Below are 20,241 nucleotides of genomic sequence, written 5' to 3'. Positions count from 1 at the left end.
TCAAAGAGAAGTGCACCAAGCAATAGAAGTAAAGTACTGAGATCTGCTGTTTATAAGACAAGCAGTTCATGCTTAAACTCGGCAACCTGAAGCCGTTTATTCCTCATTTATGTGGTGAAGATAAAGAGCAGGACAATGCAGATGTCTGTTGCTTTTGTTTAGTGATTAAGACGAAATCCCTATTTAAACAGGAACATTTATGGGATCTCAAAGTCATATTATACTCCTCTGTACAATAGTTCAGAGCTACTGAATTCTTTTAATAACTTTACTCCCAGCTTGGGTTTTGATGGCTGCTTGGTAGATCATTCCTCCCTTAGGAAAGACACTGAATGAAAATGAACACAGACTCGTGTTTCAGGGAAGTTAACATCAGGGGAGGTGAGTTGTAAAGCACAGCTTAATTGGCACAGGGAGAAAAAGTAATCAAGGTTTCTTACACTCTTTCATTCAGTTCTAATAGATCCTTATTTGAACATGCATCTCTCTTCTAGATGGCACAGGGTGTGGCCATTAGGTCAGCTGCCTCAAACGCTTAGCTGCTACACTGTAGCACCTTCTGTGTGTGGTTTTCCCTGGGTCCACCTCCAACTCCCAGAGACATACTGGCTAGGTTAATCTTTGTCACTACATTGTTTCTGTGTGCTTATGTGTGCGAGCCCTGTGCAGGACTGGCATTCTCCATGGAGAGCAGTCTCACCTGGAACCCATGTGTCATAACTCTTATCAGGAAATAATTGATTTTCTGATAATGGCTGAACACCTTTTCTCTTTGTTATGCACTTCATTGGTCTTTCTCCCCAGAACCACTTATCATTTCTATTCTGAAAGAAGTATTAGAGGGTTTCCAAGCCCATCAATTAGCTTAAGCACTTGGGTAGAGCACAGGTTGAACAGGTTGACAACCTACTTTATATCATATCCCTATGGAATGTTCCCTGGGGAATATTGGAAGACCTTGCGGTTCTGGACCGAGGATTTCAATTGCGTATCCTCGGATTGCAATGCGACAGAACCCACACCTCCCATAGTTGGGAACTTCACCAAAAACAGATTTTTTACCATGCATACCTATTGAGTTCTGCCATATGGGATTTAGAAATTATTGTGAGCAATTCTGAAAAAAGGAAATGCTGTAAGGAAGTGATGGTGTAAAAGTGAGATTTCTACAGGTTAAAACCAAGTCTTAATTTTTCTTTTATGTAATAGGGGGTCAATCCAGCTCATTTCTAAAAAATGACCTTTCGTTTTCAGGGTGAGAAACCCGCCTTCACCCACAATCCCATTCTGCCCTCATCTACAAAGCAAGAAGCAAATTAAATGAGTTCATAAGAGAATCTGAATTTGGATGGCCTCCAAATACAACTGCTCTGTAAATCACATCTACAAAGTTACCCTTCCACAGAACTACTGTCGGGACTCTTAAGCAAAAGTCTGACAGTAATGCTTTCCCATGTCAAGGTGAGCAAGCTATGCAGCTGAGCAGGCTGGTGTTCAGTATGTGGGGGCATGCAACACTGACTGTGCTGGGACTGTGGGACAATGCGACTGTGGAATCATGACAGCTGCTTTCATTCAGGCATTCAGTCCCCTAAGACAGGGTTTTCGAATCTGGTCTCAGAGGGCCACCGAGTCAGCTGGTCCTCGTTTCAGCTGAGCTCTCAGCTAATTCGCTGAACTCTTGATTGAACGCAAAATGTGATTAATTGGAACAATTAAGTCATTTTTCATTTGTTAAATGGGTAGAGATTTCAAGGAACGAGAGGAAATTGAAATCTGCATGTCAGCAGCTAACAAGTGCTATAAAGGCCAAATCATGCAAATTATTACTTCAGTTAAGGGTTTGATTAATGAACTGACTGAACATCAGCAGACAGACTCAGGTTCACTGGTATTTCAGGATCAGGGCTCAACGCCTTTGTACAAGGAAGCAGTGAGAGGGACAGAAGCCAAACTGCTCCTCAAAGTGCAACTAGATCTGCATTTCCATGCCTCCTGCTTTCACACCACCTTAATGTTGGTTGTTTTGTGTTTCAACTTAAATGCATCCGTCCATTCCTCAAATTATTTTCTGTTCATTACTACAGTGGTGCCTTTCTTCCTTTAGCAAGCAAACAAGCAAGTTGAAGAAAATCTTTTGATATCAAAAGTGCTTTGTATACAGTACATCTCTGCATTTCTACCAGAAATATCCTGGTTAAAAACAGACTAGGAATACAAATTAATAAGCAATTCTACATTTTTGAAGCTGGTAAACGCTTTGTTTATTAGTCTTGCATTCAATACCTTTTTTCCCTCTTTTTCTTTCTTTGTGAATCTTCTTATTACCAGACGCTGGGCAATTTATGCTGCTGCACGCCTGAGGAAAATTGCACTCTGCCATCTGCCTCCCATAAACACTTTTTATTTTATTTCCAGGTTTTAAAAGCACTCTGAGTGAATCTCTGCAGCTTCATTCATGTGTCCTGACCAGAGCAATATATTGCCTGGAGCTCCAGCCACAGCACCTGCTCATAGCTTTTCACAGTCAAACCCAGAGGACCAGAAGCTTGGAGGGACAGAGCTCTGCCTCTTACATGAAGGAGCTCTTAGGCAGAACTTGGGATCTTGCCATTGTTAACTGGAGGATGTAGAAATCATCCTTAACGTCATTAATTATATGGTGCTCTATTATTGTGACTGTAATTACAATGAAATAATACCAAAATTAATAGCACTTACTAGTGAAGTTACCATAACATTAAGTACCAAAAGAGCAAAGAAATTACAGAGTTATTTCATAATACTGTAATTACAATGAGAGGCTGTTAAAGGTTTTGTTTTTTATTTGGTAAAACTGAATTACTCTCATGATATATCTCATGATGATCTCTGTTATAATGTACCTTTCATGGAACTGGAAAATAGCGTATCCCAAATCATTCTTGTATACCTCAGTTAAGGCTTATTTTGGGACGCTAAAACAAATCTCCCTCCTTTAATTTTTGTCATTTCTTATTTGCAAAGGGGCAGGTTGGTGGCACAGTGGTTAGCATTACTGTCTCACAGCACAGCAGCCCTGAGTTCAGTTCTGAACCTGAAGTGTTATCTGCATGGAGTCAACACTGTATGTTCTCCACATGTTCACATGGGTTTCCTCCAGGTGCTCTGGTTTCCTTCAACAGCCCAAAGACATACTGGTACTGCAGGTTAATTGGTTTCAGGGAAAAGTGGCCCTGGAGTGTTTGTGTTAATGGCTGTGTGTGCCTTGCAATGGATTGGCATCCTGTCCAGGGTGTGCCTAGCTTTGTGTCCATTGCTTGCTGGAATAAGCTATGGCTCACACATGACCCAGAATTAGACAAAGCGGTTAGAAAATGGATGGATTATTCGCCCAAAAGATGTTTCACCACTTTCTTTTGGACCCTGCAGATATCTATGCCACCTGTGCATATACCAATGGCCAAATGCATTGAATTGCTTTGCCACAGCTGTACACCTGCACAACTGTCCAGCTGGAAATGTTGGATACTTATTTCAGTTTTCCAGCTTTATCTCTCTTGCCTTTTTTTACTCTTGACTTCTTGGCAGCAAAAGAGGCCTTGAACAACTGTGTTACTCATACACTGTCAACAAGGCACACTAACTCATGCAGCAAATATTTAGAGCAAACCTGGACCACGTGGGTTTGCAGCATTGACACAGAAGGTAGCTTTTTGCACTCTGAAAGGCCTCATTCACAAGACTCATTCATGTGAAGGCCCTAAGGCCTTTGAAAGGACAGAAAGCTCTGCAAAAGTAGACAAGGAAGCATACATCGTGTAAAAGGTAGAGAAGCTATGATGCAATAAATACAGTACATCCATTGAAAGGTTTGCAGGGAAGTACCACGGTAAGAGCACATCAATGGGTAGTAAAAAGGTACAATTACAGAAACGCATGGTGAAGCACAGTGGCACATCACAAAGCACAAATACAACCTGTGGAAAAACATGGCCAGGTCAAGGTATGATGTAACGACAGAAGCACAGGTTTAGAGAAAATGCCATGCAAATTCCACATTTACAATAGGGGTTAATAATATCTCTTTCAGATTTGCACATCAACAAAAAACAATGTGATGACTTTAAACAGCCATGGAAAAGAAAGCACTCTAAATTGCATTCAGCTGATGATACTTAACAAGTAGCCCCACCAGACCACTACTACTGAATCACTGGGCATCTCTCTCATGGCCTGTCTGATGGAACTCATACATCTAATTTGACTCCAGAAAACTGTCTAACCTTTCAGCCTGCTTATGTTTGGCGGCAAGGCCAAAGGGATTTGGGAGTCTGCTGGCTGAAACCATTGAGCATCAACGCTCTGCAGGGGTTTGCTTAAATTATTAACTGAGCAGCAAAGCTCAGCCGGCTCATCATTTGTGTGTGCAACCAGCCATGGGAGTTGTTACTCTAACATGTGTCGAAGAAGAGGAGCTTCTGCGTGAAGCTGCTTTATAAAAAATGAGGTATGTTTCCATTTGATTTCTCCCCTTTGTCTGTGCGTTTTGAGAGTTCAAAGAGAAGGATGATGAGCTCGTTAATCCACAAAAACAATTGCAAAGGATTTAGTTTGTATTTCTGAACCCCTCGTACTGCACAGACAGCCGAGATCGAATTTACATCTTACAGCTGCACACAGATATACAGTAAACAGTGCTCAACATTATTACAAATGTAAAATGGTTCTGTGTTTTGCAGGATGATACAGACTATTCCAGACACTGTATGGGTCGAGTGTCTCTCTTCCAGGTCTGTCACATTGCCATTGCTGAAGAGATTAAATGATGAAAGTAAAGATTTAAAAGCAGCTACAGTACATGTCCTTCAAGATGATTTTGTGCTAATATTAATAATATCTAACTGTTCTCGAAGAAATATAGTATTTAAAAAGACAAGGAAAAAAGGTTATTCTCAAGATCATCACATGTCACGCAGACAATTTACACTGAGGAACTTGACATCAGTTTCAGAGTTTTTTTTTTCTTCCTCAGACTCTTCAATAGTCAACAGCACCAGTTTCACAACCCCCTTAAGTCATTTATTAATCACTGGTTGAAAGGTATGTGATGTGGCCGTGAGAATTGCTAAAAATTTGATTTATATGTTCCAATCATGTGAGAGTTCCTCCCTGGGAGTCACAGTGTGCACAGCTAATTGAAAACTCCTCACTTCACTGATGTGGACCTTGAGGTGGTGGAGGACTTTCTGATGGGCTGTCTGGCAAAGAGTGACATTGTAGCATGTCAGTAAAATATTGTATTTGGTTACATTTCATGATTTACACAAAGGCTATTCATTCATAATGTGTTATTTCAAAATATATCCACTTGTTTGCATAATTATTTCTAATACTGGATACATTCTTCAAAGAACAGTGTGGGTTGTGTTAAAAACAGACAACCTTTGCGAAGACACAGGAAAAGACAGTTTTTCTGGTAGCTAAAAATAAGATACTTTCACAAATGCCAGCTTCCGAAGAAGCACTCAGGGAGCTCACAACAGGAACCTATTATGGTTTATCTGTTCCAGGGCATTCATGTGTGGCTTCATACTACAGGAAAAATAATGGGAAATCACTGAGGACTGCCTGGCGTTTGGAAAAAAGCCTGTATCCATTCCAACAATGCGATATATTGTTGGTGCACAGGAGAAAGGAGAGAGGACATCGGCAAACAAGGCTCCACGTCCATCAGAAGAAGATGCTGAAAGTGGCACTTAATGGCTCAGTGGGTGGCACAGCCCCTCCTGTGCCAAGGATCTTCCCAAGCAGTCATGCTAAAGAGCCCGCACAGACCACCAGGTACGGTGAGAGAGAGATAGTGACAGATAATGACCCACCCCAGTGGAGGCACAGCGGAGAGCCCTTTGTGAAAGGCAAATTACAGGGCTGGAGCATGGAGCTGCCTGCCAGGCATGTCAGCTTTGACTTCATCAGAAGCCCACTGAAGTTTCCGGTCTGCGCTCATCTGCCTTCTCAGGCTCCTGCTGGCTCCACAGAACCGCCACGCTCTGCTCACCCCCGTTTATTCTTGACAAAAGCCAAACGAAGGCAGTCTTGTCGTATGTAAGATAGTAAGATATATCCCCAGCACCTCGCTCATAGTGTGCAACTAACATGGTAATAATAATAATAATAATAATAATAATAATAATAATAATAATAATAATAATAATAATAATAATCATTACAAGGCTTTTTTAATAGGAGTGAGCTACGCAAAACAGGGAATCAATATCCTTAGAATGTTCACACTGTGTGTGGAAAAAAATAATTTTGTTTTTTTCTCATGTGGTACAAAGCTATCTAATCTAAAAAGGTCTGGATAGCTGTAAAACTATTCCAGAATGTGATAGAAAACGATTCTGCTGTTCTGAGAAAGGTTTCTTTCTTATTACCTCTACATTCCTTTTTAATAAATTGTCTAGGGAACATTTCCAGTTCTCCCACTGACCTGAAGAACAGTATGAAGTGGTTTGAGCAACGACTATTCAGTCTGACAGCCACAGTGAGGAAGCTCATTTGAGTACATCCTGAAATTCAGTCACTGTAATCGTTTCCTTTTTATGGGATAGCGGTAATAGTTTGATCTTGGGCCTCGCATTGTGTAGGACGTGTGCTCGGTAACAATAAGATCCCACGTTGCACCTTGCAGTGCTGGGAACATTGGTGATTTAGGACAAAGTACAGATATCAGGGGGGAAAGCAAAAACTTGTCTCCTGTGATCAAACTGCAAGCATGAGATACAGGCCTGGGAAAATAAATAAAATGTGTGAGGTCAGGTGGAGTCTGTAAATCTCTCTTTGAGCAGGCCAGGTCTGAAGCTCTCATGGTTTTGTTAAGAGAAAAGGGTTTCTCCCAGTCTGAGGGACACACTTCCAAGAACGCTGGGTTGTGGGAAGAATAACCATTGGCAATACAATTCGACACACCTCACCTTAAAGCAATGGACGTCAAAAGCATCCTTAAAAAGGAGGTTCATTTTGTTTATTTACTTCTTATTATTGTACCACTTCAGTTCTGGAATTCCCAAATGCCAATTAACTCTGTTCATCATTATGACCCTCCAAACCAGTAGATGAGGTAAGGGATCATGACCTTTTTCTCTAAAAAATTGGCGAAGGCCACTACAAATTTTAATTCTCTATGTCTGTCGGCTCGTACACGTGAGAAAGAGTACCATCTGGAGCACTGATGACCAACACAGCCTGAAAAGCCCAGAGGGCGCTGTTGTGTTCTAACAGGGGACTACCACCACTGATTCAAGCCCACCTAACCACTAGCACAATTTGGCCAGATGTGCTCTCTCAGCTGGCTGTCAGGCATAGTCCAAGTCAATCTGGCAATGTCTGGACTATAGGACTCATCTTTCTCTCCCAGCACAGGCCTTTAACAGACAGCCTCTTCAATTTAATTACTGAGAAAAAGAGTCAGAGGCAAATTTATGCCCAGTGGTTCCTACAGAGGTAAACATATGTCAATAAAACGTCTAGTGTGTTTCTTGACTTCTCCCAATATAGTGGAAGATGGCTTCTGATTATGATTATTACTGCTGAAAGTTGGCTTGGAAACCATAGCTCACTTGAGAGATTCTACTCCCTGGATCCCTCAACGGAAAAGAACGATTCCTCTGGCTGTTATAGCACAGTCGGAGCAGCAACTAAAAATTACTGCCAGACCAATCCAGAGTTATCTTTAAACAAGACGTGGTTTTAAAGATGGAAAATCTAGGCATGAAAGTAATCTCACTCTAAACGAAGATCCTATTCTACTGTAGCTTCTGAACCATGTGTGAAATGTGAACACCCTTAAGAGACTGAGAATGGGACTGCTCAATCAGTCTCGATATCTGTGTGTAGTGGGACTCTGCTCAGATATCAACCACTTCACTGTGAAGTACAAAACCACATGCCTCCACGCAGCACAGATGATAAGCAAGTGTTGCTACAATCTCTTTTATCCTCTTTTTGAAATATTTTGGCTCAATAGGTTTCTCTTCACTTTAAAGGTGTTCATTGTCAACATCTGTGTGCTTTGAATCCGTATCAGGGAGCTGAACTACTCACCAAACTTTTCAATCTAAAACCAAGGCAACTGGTGTGGGATAGCACAGTTCTGTTAAATCATTTAAGTGATTGACAGTGGAAAAACTGACAATCAGTGAAATGATTTAAAAGAATCAATTCATTAAAAGCATAGAATACAACGTTCTGGTCTTGGAAGGCTGCCGTGTCTGATGGCTTTCATTGCACCCTGAGTTTTTAACTACCTAATTACACTAACGATTGGCTTAACTGGACTGATTAGTCCTAGAAACCAGTACGATTTGCTGGATTATGGTCCTACTGGACTGGACTTGTACACCTCTTCAAATAGACGTGCCAGTGCACAGACGTTCAGGTACTTCTTCTAAGATATACAGAGGAAATAGAAAATGGCTGTGAAGTGGAATATTTAGATCATTAGAGTAAATGTAAAATGTAAATGCAAATGTAAAATGAAGAACCATTTTGTTACTAGCCCCACTGTGATGCAGCAGCACGTGTTGTAGTTGCAGTGGCTGGCAGCCATGCATGTCCTCTGCTGTGGACACAGCATATGCAGAGCACCTGTCTGTTATAAGAATTCCCATGGCAGCAGGTGCTCTGGCATATTTGAAACCTGCTCTGTCTCTCCTCAGCGATCCAGCATTGACATTGCAACGCTTCATCTCCTGAGCCACCTTCCAGCATTCCAGCAGAGCCCTTCCTCTTCATGGGTTTCTGCTCTCCTGGGCTTTGCCTGGCAGCTCTGCTCACAGCTGTGCTGTCCTGAGGATTCAGTGTCCCGAAAGGGGACCAGAGGACGGGACTCTAATTCAGACCCATCGTCAGCAGGTGACGCCTTCTACCCAGTCCAGGTGGCTCCTGAGACATCCATCCTGACCGGATCCAGGAGTTTTTCCAGAAGATTGTATTTCAGGAGACTGCTCTGGCAGAGCATGCCTGGGTGGTCTTTGAAGAAGACCCCCTGAAGGCGTGTGCCTTGTGCTGGTCATAACACATTTAAACTACATACAACCAATTGGACAAAAAGTGCCAAATGGCCTCCTCTCATATGGCATGACACCTTGTTCATGTCATTCCTATTTTTGCCTAACTTACTTGCACATGTGTGGATTACGCAGGAACGACAGCAAAGGGAAGCCACTAGCATTGGGACGTCTGCACTTCTAGACGTTAACTTTCAGCTCCACAGCTTCAAGATCTTCTTGAAAGATATGCTGGGACCTCATCTTCAATGCATTTGTGCTCATTTTGTAGCCTCTGCCCTTGACACTAGATTGAAGACTCACCTGTCTTCTGTTGCTCTCTATCACTGAGAATTCTGTATGATCTCCTTGGTAAGGACTAAGCAGGACTGCTCCCTAATTCATTGCAGTCCTTTGTGTTGGTACTTCAGGTGTTGGACTGTACATCGTTTTATCGCATAGCATTAAAAATCCCATTTCAAACTCCTGGTGAAAACTGAATTACAGAAGGTCAACAGCTCCCTGACCTACTTAAACGTTTCTGCCACTAATCTTAATTTAAATCTTACTGCACTATTCTGGGTGGCTCGGGGAGGCAGAAGCCCTTTAAGCTGCAGTCTTTTTGTCCTCTGTCATAAATGATATGCTGCATTACACAGACGTTATGACACCATAACAGTGTGATTACAGCATTATTAAAGTTGACCATGGTGTAATTTCATGTACTGTAGCTGTTACGTAATTATTTCCAAGGATATGGCTCTTGCAAAGCAGGCAAATCTGTTCACAATATTGGAATTCCTGGATTTTATACAGTATGTGTAATTGGACAGTAAATGCCCTAGGTGTCCAAGCCGCTTTCTAATCAAGATCTGCCATAAATACCTTTTTTTTTGGAACAGGCTAATTTGAATCTTGTTGCAAGAACAACTTAGCAAGGACTTATAGGTCACAGCCATTTCAATGGTGGAAACAGAAGTTACTTCTGAACAGGCATATCAACAAACTTCTTGCGTTGTTTTTGTTTTCTCAGCAGAGGCAGCAATTAATTTAAATTACCTTGCAATTAAAACAGCAATTACAATGATGGGTAAAAAAACAGTGCCCTGCTTCAAAGGAATGTATCTAAGCACAGCAAGGTAAAAAAGACAAAGTGTTAACGGATATTAAAGCTTCAATAAACTGTTAAGGTTAAAAACAGTACCCCCAGAATGTTCTAGTGTACTGTAATTGCTGCAGCTAAAAGTTCACATTGCAGCCTTGGATGCTGTAGAAGACTTTTAAAGGTTTTAAAAAGCAGAGTCCTGGTCTCGCAAGTGTTGTTCTGTTTCTGTTTTTGCACAGATAGCAGAAATGCCAAGCAATACTGAAATGTATTCTGGGGTTTCTACATCAGAGGATGTAGAATGGTCTACTGTATATGTTCTCTACTTTTATTTTGTACTGTGGTCAACAGTGGACCACGTACTGCACTGAGAAGGATCAGGATTTTAAGCTTAGCCAGCAGCATAGCAGATTGGCACCTTAAGAGCGCAAACCTTGGCGTTCAGGCTGGATAAAGCAACACATTGGCAAAATAAATCAATTCTGCAGTCTTCTACCCATTGATCCTGTCTTCAGTTTGGATTTGCTCCATCCAAGAAAATAATTATACAAACAGACCATATAATACAGTATGAGTGCCCTATGCTGTGGCGACTGCTCAGATAACACTGTCAGGGGATTATCATGGGAGCCAGGCTGTGAGAAACCGCCCTTTTCCCCATTTCATCGAGACAGGAGCACATCTTCTTTCACAGGCATAATAGTGCTTCTGAAAATGTCCTCAATTGCACTGAGAGGATGGCGACACCTGTCAGTCCAGTTTTCTTAAGGCCACAGTGCTTCAGATTCCATGTGATTGACACAGGTTAGAGACTGCCAGCTGAAGACTGTGCATGCACTTGGCATGACGATATTTTGTGAAGCTGGGGCAATAAAACATTACACAAAGAGGTGCAACCTAAAAGGGTCAGTAATCAGCATGCAACAGCTGTTTTGTTTCTTTTAAGAAAGAATGTTTTCCTAGAGAAGTAATAGAGTGTGCAAGATTTACCAGCTGTGAACTGCAGTTGATACCATTCTCTAATGGATATAAATTAAACTAAAAAAAAATTCTCTCTCTTCGTATTTATTATTCTCTCTAGACTTATGGGCTGCACAGCACGCACACTGGAGCTTAAAGTGATGAAAATCATTTTCTGAACTGAGACTGAACACAAATACACTATTAATTATGCAAACTCTTCTGGATGCAGTGCGTCTGATTGGGTGAGAACTGAGCCTTGTGCAGCCCACAGGGGACAGTGCCACGGTGGTATTGATTATCAGGAGAGCAACTCCACCTAGTCATTCTCACACTTATGAGAATTCATGTGCCGAACCACTAGAAACAAGCGTTTATGAAACAGAACAGGAGCCAACAGCACATTACAGCACAGGAAACCTTAAATCTCCATAATCTATGACATATTGAGGACATGCCTAGAAAACAGGTTATAATACAGTGGAGCTCTTTTGGTACTGTTTCACATCTTTTTCATATTTCAGCTCTTCCAGTCTTCTAAATTGCTTAATTAGAGCAGATCAAAATAAGTAATTAACTACTCTGGTATGATAAAGGGCCTGGAAGTCTGTCCTGGGAAAAATATTTTAAAAAATCTTGGTTCAGAATTTCTAAATGAGGGTCCTAAATGAAAAAAGAAAATGTTTGATTAAGTACCAACTCAAGTTTTCTTTCTCAGAGAAAAAGATGGAGAAATGGAGAAAGGAAGTGAAAAAGAGAGAGGGGAGAGAGAGAAAGCAGGGAGAAATGGCTCATTAAAATGGTTTCTCAAGTGAGCTCTCAAATCCATCCACATTGGGGTCCCTCATGAATCAGTTTCACGCCAGGAACCTCTTGAACGCTGTGGTGCATAAGTGTGCATCGATGGGTCAAAGGGTCCACTCTTGTTTTTAGTCATTCTTAGATTCTTGTTAATGAATTCAAAAAGGCTTCCTGTGGGGAGCTCTCAAGGACCTTGATGAGCCGAAAATCATACTCAGCAAGCTGAGATGCTTAGTGCAGTTGCACTCAGTCCCTTTGCAGGCTGAGCACTACGATCCAGCCTGAGTCATGTCACTGTGAGAAGAGGCGCAAAACTGGCAGAGCGCCACTTAGTGGGCAGGACGGGGAGTAGCAGGAGACCGATCTCACAGGAGAGACTCTTGCAGCCAGGGGGGGGCCACGCAGGCTTCTAGTGCCGTCAGCAAGAGACAAAGTGAGCTCACGCAGTCAGCCCCAGCTCTCTGTGGAGCTGAAAGCATGTTCGAGAGGCAGGTCCACAGGTCAGCATCTCCCTTTCTCCCTTGCGTGGGTCCAGGAGTCCGGTCAGAGGAGCCAAGTCTGAAACAGTTGGTGATTCCTATCGTGGGTGGGCGTGGAAATCCCAAAAATCAAATTATTCCTTTTTTTTTTAATACGCCATTCCTGCACAGCAGAGGGTGATTGGGCCCCCTCTTCCTGCGAAGTGGGGGCTGCTAATGCTTGAATGAGATAACAAATAGAAACCCTGGAGATGCCTTTGTTGTGAAAAAGAAAGTAATAAACTGACCAGCGGGCGCACCCATTGATCTGACTCTTCACACAATGACAAATAACAGGCTGCTGATGGCTTTCCAGTGAGTCTTTTATTAGTACCCCCATTCTCTCTGCTCCACTGTGCCTTGCGGGCCATTAAGTGAATTTAATTGCTGCCAACAGACCTGGTGCTCCAAGCTGAGGTGCACTTTGAGCCAAGTGAATTAATCACTTGATAGTACTTCTCAATCCATAGAGAATCATTGCTATGCACATCCAGAGCTGCAGGCATAAATACCTTCACTCTGTCTCTAGAAAAGGATTACTGTGATGTAGTATGTGCAATAAATAGTTTGTTAAAGCAGACTTACTGTATGTGTCAATTATATCTCTTTTCTCTTTACTGAACACACAGATATTAACTAATTAATAATAAATAATAACTAAGATGTTGGGTTCCAGTACTTGTCTGCTTATATACAGTATAAATATATACAGTATATAATATAAAATCCCATACAAATGTCATCATGAAGTGAAATAAAATGGGTTTGAATGATCTGAGGTTGACAGAAAAGCCTTGTCCCATAAATACAGTAGCTCATTTTCAGAATACTGATGCACACAAGCAAGAAGCTTGCCTTTTCTCTCACGGAAGTATGTTTCTTTCTACCATCAGAGAAGCTCACCAATTAACAGCGGCCCTATTAATAACATATACAGTCTCTGCTACATCTCCTCCACATTGTATTGTATTTCACACAACACTGCTAATGCCAGATAAAGCCTAGTTATTGACAAGATATAGAAATTCCTTGGTATGGGTTACTCCACCCTCAGAAAATCCTGCCTGCAGTAAATGAAGACAGTAGAAAACTGTTTCAAAGGCCTGAAAGTTTTTTTTTTTGCCATTTCTAACTAGATGAGAAAACACCTTGGAGACTTAGGAACTCTTAAGCATATCTTCTATGCAAATGAGCTGGACGTTTTTTAAAGTAAATGAACAAAGCGAGTAAGCAAACAGCAAAGCCTGTGTGGGAAACCACAGCAGATGTGTGGCATGTTATTCAGCGCACTGTACAAGAGGTCACAGGAGATCCGAAGATGCAAAATTGATTGCGTTCCTACTCTCTGCGCTAATGAGGGGGAAGAAAAACGCATGCTTGTTTACTCACCTCAGTGGCTTCTCCAGCCGGCTGCCAGGAGATCCTACAATCTCTCCGAGCGTGCAGAAGGCCTGGCCGAGGAAGTCCTGATGGAGGGATACGGGGCAGAGGGACGGAAGGCAGAGAGAGGGGTTGAAAAAGAGCGAGAAGGAGAAGGCAGAGGGAGAGAGGGAGGGGGCAAGGAGGTGCAGGACACCGGGAGAGGGCAGAGACAGAGAGGGGCAGAGGACAAGGTGGAGATGGAAAACGTGGGATGGAGAGGGGAGGGAGAGAGTGAATGAGTGGAGGAGAGGAAAAGAGAGGGTGAAAAAGCGAAAGGAAGAAAAGCCATAGAGAGGGGGAGATCCAGAGAGGGGCAGTAACAGAAGAGTGAAAAAGGGATTAAAGAAGGGAGAGAAGGCCAGACAGGGAGTGAGAGACAAATCACGCAGCGGCAGCACTTTATACAGTAATAAAGTTTATGAAGGTAGAGACGTACGTTGAATTCAGAAGGCTTCCAGGAGGGTAGGCAGGCAGCAGCGTTAATACAACAGAACATATCATGTAACAGAAAGCACAAGACACAGATACCAGACAGCAATAAAACAGAACAGGAACAGGTACAGACAGAAGAGTCAAAGAGTAGGAACTATATCTATTGTTAGTGACTCCAAGCCCATATGAACGGAAAGTAATCTTAATATACCCAAGAAAAGTCCTTTCATTTACTTTTCATGATATTCTAGAAAAATGCAAATCTTTTTCATCCAAATATATTTTAAAAATCGTGTTACCGATTATGTTAGATAGAGACTTTCTTTATCAAACCCTTCGGTGACCCTCAAAATGCAAAGCACCACAATGGCGGACAATTTTCATCAGTGTCTTGATATAATATGAAAAATATCAAGATCAAAATTGATTTCCAAAAGGTGGAAGAAAAAATATGCGCTGCTTCAAAAAATGTTTCATAAATATGCGTAACAACATGAGTGAAATTCTAAGTTAATGTTTTGCTAGTTATTGTATATTTAGCTATAATAAATGGCACAATCACTACTGCAGACAGACAGAAATATTAGTCTACATAAAAACTTTTAATCTGATATACTAAAATATTATTTTTAGGAAACAGCATACATAGACTGTACTGGGACCAAAAAAATATATTTGGATTTTTTTTACATTTTTAATTTACATAGTACCAGAATATCATCTGTGTGCTATAACAATGGTGCCCATTACATGGGAGGGGCTGCATGCACAGTTTGTGAACATTTTAGTGAATTCTAGATGTCAAGGAAGTGGATAAGTGCTTTTACTCACATGCTTAGACAGATCAGGGCTTTTGGAATCCACATCATACCTGCAACCACAAGAAAATACACCTTTAAAATCCTGAGTCATTATGTTGAACAACAATTCGTAATTCCTAGATATCTCCTCTTCTGGTTGCAAGGACTGACAAGTCTCTATTTTGGATGGTGGAATTAAGGGAAGGGACGTGGCCAAGCAGAAGGTAAAAAACAGAATGCATGCGGGCTTCCTTCAGTCCAGGTGAGAAAGACTGGTCAGACGCAGGTGGAAGACAGTCAGTGCACAGTTATGCAGAGCACTATTTTGTGCAGGGCAGCCTTGACAGAGAGTGACCTATCTAGAGGGCTGCACTACAGCAGAAGGATTAGGACTTTTGCTGGAGCTCATGCCTCCAGCTCCTGGGTACAATTCCCATCTTAGTCACCTGCTCCTGTGGCTTTTCCTCTGGTACTCCTGTTTTATCTCCAAGACCCGCACATCAAGTGAGATTGCCTGCTTAAGATTATGCCCCGACGCAGTTACGCCCCATAAAAAAGGCAGCAGTGCTCCCCTCTTTATTGCGTAACCGTGAGCAGAGTGGCTTTCATGTTTCTCTCCCTCCACCACCAGTTCTGCTGATGGGACTACATGGACAGATGCCCTGCAGCAATGTTTGTTTGGAACTGCAAATTATTTTTTCATATTATTTAAGCACTCAATTATGAATCACCAGCTGTTTTACAACTTCTACTGTACCCTCTCCAGAGAAGGCTGACATCAGGACAAGGCCGCGGGTGCCCAGAGAGAGGCAGCAGTCGCTGTTTTCTTGGGTCCTGCCACAGTGTGCTGCCAATGATGTCCCACACGCTTGATCATGGCCATCTGGTCACAGCTGGCTAGTGACCCGATACTACAACATCTCGGGCTTAGTTTCCCTACTGCTGGCTGAGGTACTTGAAATCTGACTTATAACATGTTAACAAACAGTTCTGTATTTTTCAGTATTTCTCCCCTTCTCCATTTTTCCCTTTTTATCTCTTCACTTGGCTTACCAGGCATACATGAGCCCTTGTCGAGTCAGTTAAATCTAGGAGATGCTGAACTGAGAGGCGGAGAGTACTGAGGGCTGCACACTTTTGTGCTTTCATACAAAACAAAACCCACATAAAGCAGAAATTGCACAGCCACAGCCAGTGACAGCTCGGTAATCCGTTGTCAAGCTTCAGTCTTCCTTTCATATTGGAGAACAGCCGTAGACATGAAAGAGGAAGCCCTGTCCCATATTACAAAGGAGCTTTAATAATTAACACTCCCAGCCTTTGCAATGAGTTCTGGCTTTCACGGTACATATGGTATTCATCTACAAAACAGTGGTGAAAATTAAGCTTAATTTGCACTGTATAGAACTGTTGACTGTCTCACCAAGAAAATGGATTCAAAAGCACAATGTTAAAGCAAATATTATAAAGATATCTTTTTTATTGGAGCTCAACAATAAAAGATGGGTTTATGCTTCCAAACAGAGCCACATACAAGAAAAAAAACCGAAGCAGGGTGGAACAAAGAGGAAACAACAGTTGAATGAAATATTTATGCTTACAAAACAGCAGAAAAACCCTAGAGGACATTTCTGGAAACAATAATGAAAAAGGCCACATTGGTTTCTGAAAAACAGGGCCAGGGCCTAACAGGAGAGGGCCACCATATACGAGCTCAGCTACCTCAAGGGAAAAAGCGATAACTCACAAGTCGAAGCGCAGATTCTGCTTTTCCTCAAAGAAGTAGTCAAGGATGTATTTTCTGACAAAGTCGGGGTTTAACGTGTTGTCAATCACTTCTGTTCTTCCGAACTAGGGAGAGAGATAGAGAAATGAAACTCGGTAGTGTATTTTTTTCCCTTTTGTTAAAAAGTGCAGATACTGTTCACTGACAGTAAGCAACAAAGTAACATTCATATTTGTGTATACACCTCTATTCACAACTCTCAGCACTGCAATATATCAATCCCCAGCATATAAGGTACAGTTAATTCATTATTTCCCTAGCCAGAAGATGCCAATTTTCTGTGATACTTTCTCCACTCTGGGTTGAAAACACCAGCAAAGGACAGGCCAGTAATTACAGCTCATTCATGAACAATTCAGCTGAGAGCAGCCATACAACAGCATGGACAAACCCAGCCCCTAACATGACTGAATTAATACCCCACAGCTGTAATGGATATGTCCAATCCCCCCACAGCAGCCCCCAACCCCTGATTCCTTCCTCAATCCTTGCTGTTGTGTTTGAGCCTTTACTGAAGTAATTGAAGGGTAAGAACTGGAGGAAGAAAGATTCTGCAAAGGCTCCACAAACACTCAACTGGGAAGCATGGTGGAGGCAATGTCAAGACACTTCTGGAAACGGCTCAGTCATCTTTACTGATAAAATAACTAGTGAACGCAGCAGAAGAGTGAATTACTGTATGCAGTTTAGAGAATTGTTTTGTCTGCTTCCATATTTATTGGTCAGTGCTTCACGATGCAGCATGACATGCAGTAAAAACATACAGCCAGTGCCAATCTCAATCTGATTTCAAACCAATCAGTTAACCAATGAGTTAAACATAATATATATGTTTTTGTTCCAATATGATCAAATGTGTCATTACCCAACAATGAAATAATGTGTCTATAAAGCAAAAATAACAGTTTTGACTTTGCTGTCTCGGTTCTTTTGGAGTCGCATTTATTAAACTAATATTGTTTTCTGAACTAAATAGAAGACGTCTTAAAACTGACAACAGTATGCTTTCAGAATTTCTGTAGCAGAATTTTCTTTGTGTTTCACATTTCTTTCTTGTTTAATTAGAATTATAACCCTTGCCACAGTAAACTATCATAATATTAAAAAACTGGTTTAGGGAGTAAATTAAGTATGAATATATTTAATTTCTGATATTTAAATGGCAAAGCCGGTTTTGTTTTTGATCAAGTGTGTGGTTTACACAACTTACAATTGATGTAATTTATTTTTCTTATGACTATTGAATATTGTTACACTCCAGATTACAAGAGATCTTATCCCCCTTTTGCACTACAGTCTTAATTTGCTGTTAATGACGTTTTCTTAAGAAAAGGTTATGAGTCTTGCAGCAACGCATCTAGCACATGTCCTTGTTATAGCCTCCCCTCTTCAGCTTACAAAATTACAAAAGTTCTATTGAAAGCAGTGTTCGCATTCCATGATAAGACTGTGAATGATGTAATCCTGAGATCTTCAGCTGGTGCAGCTGTAGATTTCACACTTACATTTACAATTAATTAGGATTTAAAACATAGAACAAAGTAAACACAACACAAATACACCACTGAGGTGTTCTTACAGTATATACAGCAGTTTAAGCCATGCTTACTGACACACTCTGTGTTCTGCACATTGTGAAATGTACGCAAAATTAGCAACTGTCGATCATGCATTTTAATCATTTGAGCAGATGATGGCTCCCAGAAAAAAGTGTTATTATTAATTGCAACTGTGACTCAATAATACAGCACATCTTCCTTAATGAGGAAATAAAACAGCAGGATTACTATGTTTTAGAAGGGAAATGGTTCCTGCATTCCTGTGTGCATAATTATCTTTAACACCCTTGCACATAATATGAAGGCTTGTGATTTCTCATTTTTATTCTAGTCATCATAAAATAAAAAAATATATTTTTAACTAATTGCATTTAAAAAGCATCTTCTGTTTTTGCACAAATGAGTTGTCTAGTAGCAGACTAAATTTGTTATCAGCATGTTACATCTCACTGTCAAAATGTTTTTTGTGATATGATCATTTTCCGTTCTTATGCAATTATGAACTGTGGGACAGCTTTGGTTGTTTTATGTCATGTACATTTTTCCAAATGATTTATAGAGCGGCATTTTCAAAAGCAAACACAAATTATCTACCATTAATTCTGATAGTTTCAAACCTGGCCGTTTAGTTTAGGACTTCAGTATGTTTCATATAGCCATAGGAGTCAGTTGTGAATTTTAGCATACCAGGAAATGTGTGATTTTTTGGGGTTTCATCTTCAGAGGTAGCATAAGACAATGACTCCTGACTGATTCCGTTCAGTTTGTACCATGTATATTATATAGAGTATAGAGTATACAGTACAGGCTAGCAGCCATATCACCCTGAAACTCACAGCTGGCAACCCACTGAAGCTAAGCAGGTATGAGCCTGGTCAGTACCTGGATGGGAGACATCCTGGGAAGGTTGCTGCTGGAAGAGGTGTTAGTGGGGCCAGCAGGGGGTGCTCACCCTGTGGTCCAGGTAGGTCCTAATGCCTCAGTATAGTGACGGGGACACTATACTGTAAATAAGTGCCGTCCTTCGGATGAGACGTAAAACCGAGGTCCTGACTCTCTGTGGTCATTAAAAATCCCAGGGTGTTTCTCGAAAAGAGTAGGGGTGTAACCCCGGAATTTCCCCTGGCCAAATTTCCCATGCCTCCTAATAATCCCCCTCTATGAATTGGCTACATTACTTTGTTCTCCTCCCCCCCCTTTCCCACTCCAATGGCAACGCGCCGGTTGGAGTATTTTCTCGGTCGCAGTTAATGGCAATGTCAGCTCAAAGATTTGGTTCAAACCACCAAATGGAGACGGGCGTGCTGACAAGCGGACCCTGCTGATGCGGGATTAACGCTAGGAGAGAGAGAGAGTATACAGTATACATTAAACACATGCATGTATCATGTTTCTACTAATTCAAATTACTCTTTCCCTAAATGCTCTTACACAGACAATCGATATTGACCACTAAAATCAGCACAAAGTTAGATGAACAATGTTAGCATCACTGATTTTAAAACTGCAGAGCGTTCAGGGGGGGTGGGCGTGTGTGGTAAATAAATGAAGATAAGGTACCATAATTAATTTTGCAGACTGTGTGGCAGTGTTAATTGCAGTTGAAAGGTTATAAACATCTTTAGAGCAATTGAGAAAAAAATAGAGAGAGCAATTAAATGAAATCGGGACTTGATGAAGCACCTTCAGCACAGCAGAGCAGCCTAATGAGAAGTGAGTATGGTTTCCAATCTCCAAGCTAGCTCCTTGCACCACCCACTGCTGAGAGGCAGCACAGAGCTCAGCTGCCAGCCCCAAGCCCAGTTCAGCGACTGTCGCTTTGTTTC

At 41.5% G+C, this 20,241-nt stretch overlaps 1 protein-coding gene across 2 annotated transcripts in view; it reads right to left on the bottom strand.

The window, feature by feature from the left end:
- Nucleotides 1–20,241, bottom strand: part of cpne5b (copine Vb) — a 132,736-nt gene that overhangs the window by 80,134 nt on the left and 32,361 nt on the right. The window contains exons 4-7 of one of the 2 annotated variants that reach the window (XM_088640193.1): nt 16,818–16,921; nt 15,102–15,141; nt 14,275–14,289; nt 13,806–13,882 (exon numbers count right to left, since the gene is read on the bottom strand). In XM_088640193.1, the coding sequence (XP_088496319.1) occupies nt 13,806–13,882; nt 14,275–14,289; nt 15,102–15,141; nt 16,818–16,921 (236 nt within the window). The remainder of the gene's footprint in view (nt 1–13,805; nt 13,883–14,274; nt 14,290–15,101; nt 15,142–16,817; nt 16,922–20,241) is intronic. The other variant, XM_088640194.1, reaches the window with a different exon arrangement.

This window comes from Lepisosteus platostomus, chromosome 7, assembly GCF_059453375.1.
Source record: "Lepisosteus platostomus isolate fLepPlt1 chromosome 7, fLepPlt1.hap1, whole genome shotgun sequence".
In the NCBI taxonomy this organism is placed as follows: Eukaryota; Metazoa; Chordata; class Actinopteri; order Semionotiformes; family Lepisosteidae; genus Lepisosteus; species Lepisosteus platostomus.
The sequence above is the reverse complement of the archived record's forward strand: the minus strand, read 5'-3'. Positions and strand labels throughout refer to the sequence as shown.